The sequence below is a fragment of the Lotus japonicus genome, chromosome 3, assembly GCF_012489685.1.
Source record: "Lotus japonicus ecotype B-129 chromosome 3, LjGifu_v1.2".
Taxonomy (NCBI): domain Eukaryota; kingdom Viridiplantae; phylum Streptophyta; class Magnoliopsida; order Fabales; family Fabaceae; genus Lotus; species Lotus japonicus.
In genome coordinates this window covers 26,239,304-26,251,020 of record NC_080043.1, presented here as the reverse complement: position 1 = coordinate 26,251,020, position 11,717 = coordinate 26,239,304, and the positions used below count along the sequence as shown (strand labels likewise).

Genomic DNA, 11,717 nt, shown 5'->3' with positions numbered 1-11,717 from the left:
AAATAGTCTTATAACCGGTGATTGTGGAATATCATTAAAAAAAGGCTAAACCTACTCTCATTAATACCATCCCCAAATTCAAATGTATATTATATGTTTCTGAAATTTCTGAAAAAGAAAAGATCACAAGAAGACTTTAGAAAGAAATAAAAAAAGACATCATTTTTATAAGGTAGTAGTAGTATTACTATAGTCTATAGTATGATACATTTATTAAAAACCAAATCTAATGTCACATTATTCAACGCAAACATAAAGGGCACTTCTAGTTCTTCACTTTTGGTCTTCTTGTCAAGTCTGAGCTTCCCTCTTTTATTGCCGAGTCCAAATGCATCATTTACTATAACCTCTTTCTCTCTCTCTTGAGTCTCAATCTCTTTCTCTCTCTCTTTTTCCATTGAAATTGATGGCAAGAGGGGGTGGACTCTCCATTGATTCAGATCCAATTGGGAGCAGCTTCTTCCACCATAAGCCAATTGTTCTCAACTCTTTTCCTGAAGACCACAAAAACAACCACAACCACAACCACAACAACAACAAGAAACTTAGTCCCAATAACATGGACAACAAAGTTAACAACACCGCCAATAACAACAACAGCACCGCCACAATCCCATTCCAAGTCAACCTTAGCTCCTCTGATGAGAAGAGACCCATCATCGATGAAATGGACTTCTTCTCTGATAATAAGAACAACAACAACAACAAGGATCATCATGACACTCTTGTTGGCTCTGCCTCCACCTCTGCACCTCATGATCATTCCACCAATCCTGCTTTGTTAGAATTCAAAGTAAACGTGAGTGACCCTTAATTCCTCCTCTACATGTGTTCCATTCTATATTCATTCATTTTCATACCCTTTATCTTAATTTCTCTCTATGATGAGATTTTGTGTTCTTATGAAATTTGAATTTTTTTCTTAGACTGGTCTGAATCTTCTCACCACCAACACTAGCAGTGATCAGTCCATGGTTGAGGATGACATACCATCCAATTTGGAAGACAAAAGAGCTAAGATGGAGGTAAAGAAAAGCTATATCTAACTGCAAATTCACTTTTTATTAATCCGACAGGTGGTTTGTTCAGTTGGTACATCAAAGTGCATGCTTAATTACATTTTGTAAAGTCTTGTGAGTTGTGTTTGAAAAAACACCTCCGAGAGAACTAGCCCACGAGAATGTGAATGTTGAGGGCTTGAACGGAGTATATACCTGTATTATTATAAAAAATCACTTATTTGATGAAATTTGATTTTAATAAATTATTAAGCATTCATATGTTATGAGATTGATTTGTACCGTGTGATTTTTCAGCTGGTTGTTCTTCAAGCTGAGATTGAGCGAGTGAAGGTGGAGAATCATCGCCTGCGGAGCATGCTTGAACAGGTGAACACCAATTACAATGAGCTGCGGGTGCATTTGGTGAGCTTGATGCAGGGCCAGAAGGCTGGGGAGGAAGGTGGTGGAGACCAACAAAAACAAGTGTTTGATGGAAAACTTGAAGGGGAGAGGAAACAATCTGGGAATGGTGGAGGAGCTCTGGTGCCGCGGCAGTTTATGGATCTCGGGTTGGCGACTAATGCTGATGTTGATGAACCTTCACTCTCTTCATCTGTGGGAAGAAGTCAGGAACAGTCAAAGTCACCTGCAAATAATGTGGAGGTGGGCTCTGATGAAGACAAGAAGGAATTTTCTAGTGCCATAATTGAAAGAGAGGATAGTCCCCCAAATCAAGGTTTAACTGCTAATAGCGTTCCAAGGTTCAGTCCTCCGGGAAATGTTGATCAAGCTGAAGCCACCATGAGAAAGGCAAGAGTTTCGGTTAGAGCTCGATCAGAGGCATCTATGGTACGTCGCAGAATAGCATGTTTGGATCAGTTTCTCTTTCTTTAGAATCAATTTTGAAACCAAGAAGTTATTCCTGAAAGTTTTTCCCCAAAATTGATTATGTCAGGCTTTAGAATCAATAGTAGAAGGATTTACCAATATGTACTTGGGCAAAATGGCTTTTTATGTGTTTTTTCTTTAGGCCTTTCATGTGATACAAAATTGTTTTTGTCTCAGCTCACTGATGGGTGTCAATGGAGAAAGTATGGGCAGAAAATGGCCAAAGGAAACCCATGTCCTAGAGCTTATTACAGATGCACCATGGCTGCTGGTTGCCCAGTCAGAAAACAGGTATATATCATGTTCATTCTCAAGCTCAAGTTCCTGCTTTCACTTCTCATTGGTTCTCAATTCTATTAATTTCTTCAGCAGTCTGAACTAAATTAAGTTGCATATCTTTTGTCCTACTTAAAATTGAGTTTCTGTGTGTTTAGGTGAACGGACTTTGATCTTAATCTATAAGAAGAATTTCGTTCATTTTTTATTATCTTAAAGTACGTATTGACGTATTGACATCTGTTTGTACTAGTGACTAGGAATATCCAAACATAGAGCCTTTTGAGATTCATTTGCCAATTGAATTATAACTCATCTTTCAATCTTCAACATTTTTCCGCCTATGCTTCATATCCGGAGGAGGGCTGTATTAGGCCGCCTTGACAACCAATGTAACACTAGTGAATATCTTCAACTTCAATCTTCAAAATTTGGTTTATTTCCTAATAGTATATTTGCATCAGCCTTTCTTTTATGAAATCCAAAAGTTTCTCCACATATTTGATTCTAACTTTAGAATCAATTGTAAAGAAGTTTCAAAACATGTATCTAATTATATTATGATTAAACAGGTACAAAGGTGTGCTGAAGACAGAACAATACTGATCACAACATATGAAGGAAACCACAACCACCCTCTGCCTCCAGCAGCAATGGCAATGGCACAAACAACTTCCTCAGCTGCAAGAATGCTGCTTTCAGGATCAATGTCAAGTGCTGATGGCCTGATGAATGCAAACTTCCTCACAAGGACACTCCTTCCTTGCTCCTCAAGCATGGCAACAATTTCAGCATCAGCTCCATTCCCAACTGTCACATTGGACTTGACTCACTCTCCAAACCCATTACAGTTCCCAAAAAACCCAACCCAATTCCAAATCCCCTTCCCAGGTATCCCTCAGAATCTAGCAAATTCCCCAGCCTCATTACTGCCTCAGATATTTGGTTATAACCAGTCAAAGTTTTCAGGGCTTCAAATGTCTCAGAATGCTTCTTCAGACCCTTCTCAATCTCAACCACCACCACCACCTCACCTTGCTGACACAATCAGTGCTGCCTCTGCTGCCATTGCTGCTGATCCCAATTTCACTGCAGCTTTGGCAGCCGCCATCACTTCCATTATTGGAGGAGCAGCGCAGCCAAACACCAATAACAGTGCCAATAATAATGGCAACACCAATGTTACATCAAGCAACAGCAACAATAGCAATGGGAAGCAATAAAATCATTATACCAATTTTCAAATTTCTCATCAGGAACTAGCTAGCTCACATTATACTCTTTCAATTTTTTGTCCCTTCATTTTTGTTAGATTTATTTAATTATTTTCTCCCCTTCATTAGGGCTCAAAAAATAAGTTGAGCTGATTTTTTTGTTTGTCCCATTTGTTAGACTCAGGAAATATTGTCATATCAGAAATATAGTTGATATTCTTTATCATTTCTATTATGCTCAAATTTACATGTGTTATACAAATACAATAATCTATAACAAATGTGACAAAAATGATAAGGGACATTATATAGAAAACAAATGAGTCGAAGGTTATATATATTTTCTTGTCTGTTTTAACTTTATTATTTGTCTTTTTGTAATCTTTCTAATGCTTATATGGGAAAAGCTAAACCTGAGGTGAAAAGAACAAGCAAGATGAGTTAAAAATAGAGCAAGTTGTAGTTTTCGTGTACCAAATGGCAAAGAGAAAACTGAGTCAAGAAAACCGTCTGAGATTGAGAGTTGTTGAAATTAAGAGGACGTCATTCCAGGGACACGTGAAGAAGAGATTAATATTGTAAGAGAAAAAGGATAATAAGAGATACAGAGAGGGGGACTAGTTCAAATTGTCTTTTGTCATTTATAGTCCACTCGACTGGTAGGTTTTGAAACTAAATGGCTAATCTCCATTCTAGTTCCTTTGGGGATAGGGTCATTTGTAAAAATAGTTTAATTAAACATTTATAGTTATAAGCCTTTATTACATTACTTATTTTAATAAGTTTATCGAAATAAGTTATAAACAAGTGTAAGATCTAAGATCTTTTTCATAAATTATTCTGAGCAGGTTATGAAAATAAATTTAAAATAGCTTATAGGCAAGTCATAAGTTGTTTACGTAAGCTTTCTCAAACGGTTATATAAGAACTTATTCTAGAAAGTAAAAGGATGTGTTAATCAAAAGCTTTGGGAACAAAATTCCAAAGGAGACAACAAATATACGTGATTAGTATAGCGAAAAACTAACCACCAAACAAAGCAAAACAACCACCAAAGAACCTAAGAAAGAAAACCCAAAAAACCAGCCTGTAAGGAATATACAAAGGAACCTAAATCACAAAAAAAACCAACCTAAGAGCTAGAAGAGAACAATCAAAGACTAGAAAAACCAAAAGGATAGAGAGCGACCAGCCAAAAACAAACTCAAGTGGAAGAGACACAGAGCTTTGCATTTATCTTGATCTCCGAGCACCAATCAGCGCAAAGGCCTTCCTTGTTCTGGTCATAACACCCGAGACTTGATAGAAGAACCATCAGTTGATTCTCCTCTGAAGCAACAAGAGTAGACAAAAGATCCTCCTACATCCCTAAATCATCTTCAATCAACACGACTCGCTCCTCCTTTTTCCTGCCTCTTGGCTTCACCTTCTTAAGATGGCATCTCTTATAGGAAACAAGACCTCGTAACCTCCAACAACCAGATCCTCCAAAACTCTGTCGAACTCAAGACAAAGGGCGAGATTCCTAGGAATAAAACCTCATTCGACATTCTAGACACTGGATCAACACCTGAAGGAAAGCCTAGACATAATCTCCTCATCCTCAAAGTAGGGCCTCATAACAATCCCCATGCTCTTCCGTACAAATATCATGCCAATGGATAAAAGAATAACCCCTCACCTCCTTGATAACCCCTCCCTGAAGAGATTCCACCCCTTTCGAAATAAAAGTCTTCGAGCCAGCTTCCCGGACAACCTTACATTTGGCAGAAATCCAAAGATATCTAGCCGAATGAACCGACCAGGTAGAGCCCCAACCCCGACTCCATCAAGGGCTTTGATCGCCTCCGAAGCATGATCCCAAGACAAGAACTGAACGAACCCAAATCGGAAAATCCTTCCAACTTTCTTCATTCTCTGCACTAATACATTCAAAAAATCCCCATGCTACACAAAAATATTATGCACCGCGATACCCAACAGAACCGAAATGTCATCAACAAAGAGGGTACTACAAGAACCCACATCCTTAATCGTCTTAACTGACTCATCTTCATCTTCCTCACCATATTTGAATCCATGGTATAACTTCTCCACCGTGACAAGATGATCCAAATGAGCCCAGGTCGATACATTTTCACAGCCTTGAGCGCCCAACTGAGTCGGATCTCCACGACCCAAACCAGGCTCGATGAATCCGAGCTAGGACCAGATCCGTAAGTCTCGATGCCTTCAACAACTACTTTCCTTGGCTCCGTCTTCATGCCGCTTTGTTTGACCGTATACACCTCTCCTCCTTGATCTAGAACCAGATCTGATTCGTAGTCCTCATCCTCATCATCAAGTTCCACCCCTTCCTCCACCGTAGCTCACCATTAGGCTTTGTCGCTTTCGCACCTTCGCAGTTGAACCCTTTTAGAGAAGGGTATGAGAACGTCATCAAGATAATTGTCTTATATTGAAAGAGATTCGTCCACTTGTATAACAACTTATGTTATAAGATGAACTCTAATAAGCTCTTTCAAACGAGGCCTTAATCCATCACATTTTTATCCATACAAATGAGTAGTTTCTTCTTTCTCATTCTTTATAGATATTTTTTTTAAAGTCAACACTACAAAACACACGAAGCGGTAGTTATTTCACTACCCATTTTTTCATCAAATAACAATAATTAGTTTTATCACATCAGCAATTCTTGTATTTCATGTAAATGTCTCTCATAACAAAAATATAGAAATTCTATTAAATGGAGTTGATTTTTTTAGATAGAAAAAACTTCTATTAGATAGATAAAGGCCGATAGTACAAACTTCACTTAACAATGTGAGTAAAGTTCCCTAAATGCTACACATCAAAACCTAAGACCGAACTCCGCCCATAACTCAATACAAGGCAGCAACATCTTGACCTTCCCTGCATATAACAGCAGGTCAAATCCTGAGCCACATCCGCAAGGGCCAAACCGTTGATCAAGCATCAGACGACCGACGTGAAGAGGCATCTATTGGGGACCTAGATGCGGCGAGGAGAAATCTTCACAAATCCAACAAAAACATAGCCCAAACTCAGCATTGGAGGGAATGCGAATTAGCGCGAGACATCGACCAAAGACGAAAGCAATAGAACCCGACCATATTTTCAGGCGCGATAACAATGACAACAAGGCCGAAAATCCGGGAGCGAGAGAGCCATGCCCGAAAAACCTCCCGCACACTCGGCCAGACTAGCACACCAGACAATGAGATTAGAGCGAAGCCAATGCCACCACAATCCATAAATCGTGAGCAACGCGAAACCTAAAGATCCCATAATTACTGCCGACGAGCCCAACCTGGACATTTCAAGCCCATATATGCCAACGACAACCCCATACTGCACTTTGAAAGCCTAGAACAAGAGCGCTGAGTGCCCAAACCTGACCAAAGAACTAGCCCATGAAAAATGAGCATCATTCATACCATTAAAGTCCTGGCTCAAACAAGCTGTCATAGTAGAAAAGAAACCACCCCCGAACCTGGCACCATCACCAAAGACTGACGAGATCCGCATAGCAAAAAACCTCACACAAGAAGGACCATTACGTAATCCCACAAATCTATGAAAACCATGTGCAGATCTAATGGGTAGGTAAAGAAGGACAAGCAAGCTGGCAGAAGCAATCCTAAAACCCTTCAACCATACTAAAATCAACGACGATAGATTTTAAACTCATGGTGTTCAACGTGAGAGCCAAAACCCAAACTTGTTCTTTAAAGGGTACCATATCTAGAGGTTGCGAATGCCACAACAGATTTGGAAGTGGCGAAAATAGATGAGGCATCGTCCAATCTAGAGGTGACAACAGGGGGAGAAGACTTGAAGGAACACCAGAGGAAGATACGTAGGAACATTTTCATTTCAAGCACGTCACGGAGAACCTAAAAAGAGCAAGACGGTCGTCGCGTCGAAAAGGACGGTGGCACAACGACCACCAAGTAAAGGCACTTTGTGGGGGAGAGTTTAGATGGAAAATTGGAGTGGATATAAAATTAGAAACCTAATGTAGAAAATGACGATTTTATTATAGAAATTTTAATAAAAAGGAAATGCAATTTTCAATACAATTATCTTAATCATATTATTAGTCCAGTTAAAATATTTTTATTTAATATTGGCTTAATTGCACTTTTGGTCCCCCAACTATTGTCTTCCTGCGAAAATCGTCTCCAAACTTTAAAATTAGCAAAAAACGTCCTCTAACTATACATGTCGTTGCACTAAAAACTTCATGTCAGCATCTCCAATGGTTAAGAACTCAGTTCTTAGTTCTTAACTCAAAAATAAGAACTAAGAACCTTGTATTTGAAATGCTCTAACTTATCTTCACTCTTGACTATACATGAAGATGTATAAACAGTCTCAGACTATTCTTATCATCATTCAAACCTTTATGTTGGCGGCTAATGCATGTGAGGGAGACACCGTGATTCTGAAATATCTTTCAATAACAGATCTACTGCAAGAATGATTAGTGTTCTTCGAGCTTCATGAGTGGTTGATAACATTTTAAGTAAATGGATTGTTTCCCTAAAATAGTAAGGTCAAGTTTTTCATGAGTAGCCACAGCTTGTCGTGATTAATTAGTATTTTTTAAGCTACGTGTGAATATCAAATGATGGGTGGGTGCTAAAAAAAACATATGATGAGTGAAATTAATTGAGTTGAAGTGGTATATAAGGACTAAGGGATAGAATCAAATGAAACAAAATAATTAAAGTTTAGATATTTCAGGGGGATAATATGAAGGGAAGTGTTTCCTAGTATAATTTGAGAACTAGAAGTAAATAAAATAAATTAGAGCTTTGTAAACTAAGTACTTTTTATCTCATATATACCATTAAAAGTGAGAGAAGTAAAATGAAAAATACTGAATAGAATAAGATAAAATAAACATAATCAAGTTTAGTTCCATTGCATCATATTTTAATATATCTAAAAAAATAAAAAAAATATCATTTCATATGTATCAAGTTAATTTTGATTATTTTTTCATTAAGTTCATTCAAAGTATCAGTATCTAAACTCTCTCTTCCAACTTAATTAATTGTATTAACATAATTTGTTGTGAAGAATGGTCAAAATAGTAGTATGGAAACTATATGGCTTAATTGCACTTTTCGTCCCTGATGTTTGGTCGTTGTGCAAGAAAGGGAAAGGTGGAATCTTGGCTGTGATTTCTGGGTTTGGTGGTGTTGACGGCGGTGGCTAGGGGAGGAGAAATTGGTTCACGTTTTGATTTCTGGGTTTGGTGGCTACGGCAGTGGCTAGGGGAGGAAGATGGTGTTGTCGATGATGATGATGATTGTAGAAGGGTTTTATTTTAATTAATTTGTTTTAATTTAATTAACCTTAAATATGATTTAGGTTAAATAAAATTTGTAAACTATTAATTTGTTTTTTCAATTTAATGATGTGGCTGCCTAGTGACAAATTTTGTCTGAGTCACCTTGTGTCCTTGTTGATAAGCTCCATGTAAGCTCATTTTGTTAACCTTTGACGGAAGGTCCCAATTGCAACAAGTTAGTCTAAAATGGACCAAAATCGCACAATTAAAACAAAGGGGATTAAAATTGTAAAAAGGTCAAATATCAGGGACTAAAAGTGTAATTAAGCCAAACTATATTCCACAAAATACAAAATAGTATATATAAGTGTCTTCACACTTACATAAATATTGATCGAATGTTGGAATTGTTATTTACTTTTTTTTTAATGGGAAAAAGAATTGTTATTTTTTACTTACATTTTATGTTCTAGCGTGTAATATCTGTTGGTTCATTCCTTTTTTTTTTCTTTTGTTCTATAATTTGGAATTTTTTTTGGGGACATCATCAAATTTTTTTTTTTGCCATTTTGAATTATTAGAGTGCGTACTTTTTCTAATTTTTGGTGTCTTCTTTTTTTTTGATACATCGGAAAGGAAACAAGCGAAACAGAACTACACTACACCAAGCATATCTTGAAGAAGGATAACTTCCAACTCCGGAGGCGGCTCATTGAGTACCATAAATCCTTGGTTGATTTCCCGACATCCCCTTCTAGCAAGCCAATCCGCTGCTGCGTTACCATCACGATGAATCCAGGATAATTCCACTCGCCATTGCCTATTTAAAATCTGCTGAATCTCTTGAAGGATCTCAGCATGAACATGGTACAGTAACGCGTTGGGATCACCCAAGATATCCACCAAGCACTTACAATCTGTTTCACATACAAGCTGCCTCATTCCATGATCCCAGGCAGTGGTGAGGCCATCACGAAGAGCCCTGGCCTCCGCCACAAAAGCTGACCCATGCATCAAGTTATTATGAAAGCCCAAAACCCAGTTTCCTGCAGAATCTCGCATAGCACCTCCCCAGCCCATTCGATCAGACTCTGGCTCGTAGCTTCCGTCGACATTTAGTTTCACAAAATTCGACGGTGGCAGCCTCCAACCAATCCTCATCCAAGCATGATCACTATCCATTGCATCTGGTTTAATAAACTTGCAGAACTCGTCGTGGTCTAGACATAATTGACGCCACGCATGATCAACCGTCCATGGCAGGGTGTCCAGGCACGTATTGCACCGCCATTTACACACGCCCCATAAACCAGCAAGGAACCGCCGAGTATGCGCCCCACGAACCTGCTCCTGAATCCAACTCCACAGATTCTGTTCCCAAAAGTTTGGCCAGGTAGCAGCACCCAACCTGTACCACAACTCAAGAGAATGCGGACAATTTCTAAGAGCATGGAGGCTATCCTCCATTCCTGCTGAGCAACGAGAACAGGCCGCTGAATCAGACAGGTGACACTTGTGTCTGTTGGCATTCACTGGTAATGCTTCATGAAGGCAGAGCCAGATAAACATGCGCACTTTCTCCGGAACCGGGAGTTTCCAAACCCAACCCCAATCATGCCCATCCCCCAAATCTTGATGATGACCACGGAGCCACTCATACCCACCATGGACTGTGTAGCCGCCAGCTTCCCTGTCATCCCAAAACCATACGTCATGAGCATTATGTTGGAGTGTAGGGGAAACTCTGTTGAAACATTCAACCACCTCCACGGGAAGGATAATATACAAATTGTTTAAATTCCAACTGTTCTGTAGTATCAAATCCCTCAACCTGAGTTGAGTGTCTGTAATATGAATAAATGGGAGTTTCTCGCCAAGCATCCCTTGTCCTGACCAATTACTGTACCACACAGATGATGCACCATTCCCCAACCTGAATTTAAACCCTTCCTTGAGACAATCACGGGCTCTCAAGATCCCTTTCCAAACCGGGGAAACATTTTGTCGATGAGGGGCATTTAACACCGAACACCCTTGTAGATACTTGTGCTTGAAGACTTGAACCCACAACTTATTGGAATTATTGAGGAGTTGCCAAATCGCCTTACCTAAGAGGGCTGTGTTGTGGTCTGCCATGTCTCTCACATTAAGGCCACCATGGTCCTTATCACGGGTCACAGACCCCCAATTAACTAGGTGCCAGCCGCGTCTCCCATTACCTTTCGACCAAATGAAGGTGCGGATAGATTGATTGATCGCATTGATTATGTGCCTAGGCAGCCAGAAAGCCTGCATGGAATAAGTTGGTATAGCCGACAACACCGATTTGGCGAGACACACCCTTCCCGCTAGATTAAGGAGGTTTGTCTTCCACGAAGCAAGTTTCCGGGCTATGTTGTCCAGCAGGAAATTAAAGCGGCCTCGCGTTGCTCTACCACCAGACAGAGGGAACCCCAAATATTTCCCAAGGTCCTGGTCGAAAGGAATTGGGGCAATATTGCGGATTTCCTCTCGAACATCAGCTCGAACGCCTTTGGAGGCAATGGCTTTTGACTTTCCAATGTTAATCTTCAAACCGGAATGGCTACAAAAATCCTGCAATGTATCCGCTAGTAATTGAACTTGCATAGTGCTAGCATGACAAAATAGTAAAACATCATCAGCAAAAAATAGATGAGATATAGGAGGACCCTGGGCTGCAATGCGGATTGGCTTCCAATCTCCCACACTCACTAAGTGATGAATCCTAACTGAAAGTCTCTCCATGCACAGGACAAATAGATATGGGGAAAGCGGGTCTCCTTGGCGAAGGCCACGCCCCGGTTGAAATGTTGGAAGACGAGTTCCATTCCACAAAATAGATAAGTTAGAGCCACTGACACAACACATGATCAGATCGACTAGTCTCCGAGGGAATCCAAACAGAACAAGCGTCTCCTCCAGGAAGTCCCACGAGACACTATCATACGCTTTTTCCAAGTCAATTTTAAATGCCAGCGAACCTTTCCGGGC

At 39.7% G+C, this 11,717-nt stretch overlaps 1 protein-coding gene across 2 annotated transcripts; it reads left to right on the top strand.

The window, feature by feature from the left end:
• Positions 1-278: 278 nt before the first annotated feature.
• LOC130749069 (probable WRKY transcription factor 31) lies at positions 279-3,605 on the top strand. Of its 2 annotated transcripts, XM_057602355.1 has the most exons (6): positions 279-799; positions 927-1,025; positions 1,317-1,850; positions 2,067-2,180; positions 2,738-3,056; positions 3,135-3,605. In XM_057602355.1, exons 1-6 carry the CDS (start codon positions 407-409, stop codon positions 3,386-3,388), a joined length of 1,713 nt encoding a protein of 570 aa, XP_057458338.1. In that variant the 5' UTR covers positions 279-406; the 3' UTR covers positions 3,389-3,605. The 2 variants fall into 2 exon arrangements, with proteins under 2 accessions (XP_057458338.1, XP_057458337.1); XM_057602354.1 differs by having other exon boundaries at positions 280-799; positions 2,738-3,605.
• Positions 3,606-11,717: the final 8,112 nt, after the last annotated feature.

Excerpts from the sequence above, each read along its gene's own strand:
- LOC130749069 (XM_057602354.1), top strand. The coding sequence starts at position 407 with ATGGCAAGAGGGGGTGGACTCTCCATTGATTCAGATCCAATTGGGAGC. Across the intron at positions 1,026-1,316 it reads ACAAAAGAGCTAAGATGGAG|CTGGTTGTTCTTCAAGCTGA; the intron begins GTAAAGAAAAGC and ends GTGATTTTTCAG. Across the intron at positions 2,181-2,737 it reads GTTGCCCAGTCAGAAAACAG|GTACAAAGGTGTGCTGAAGA; the intron begins GTATATATCATG and ends ATGATTAAACAG.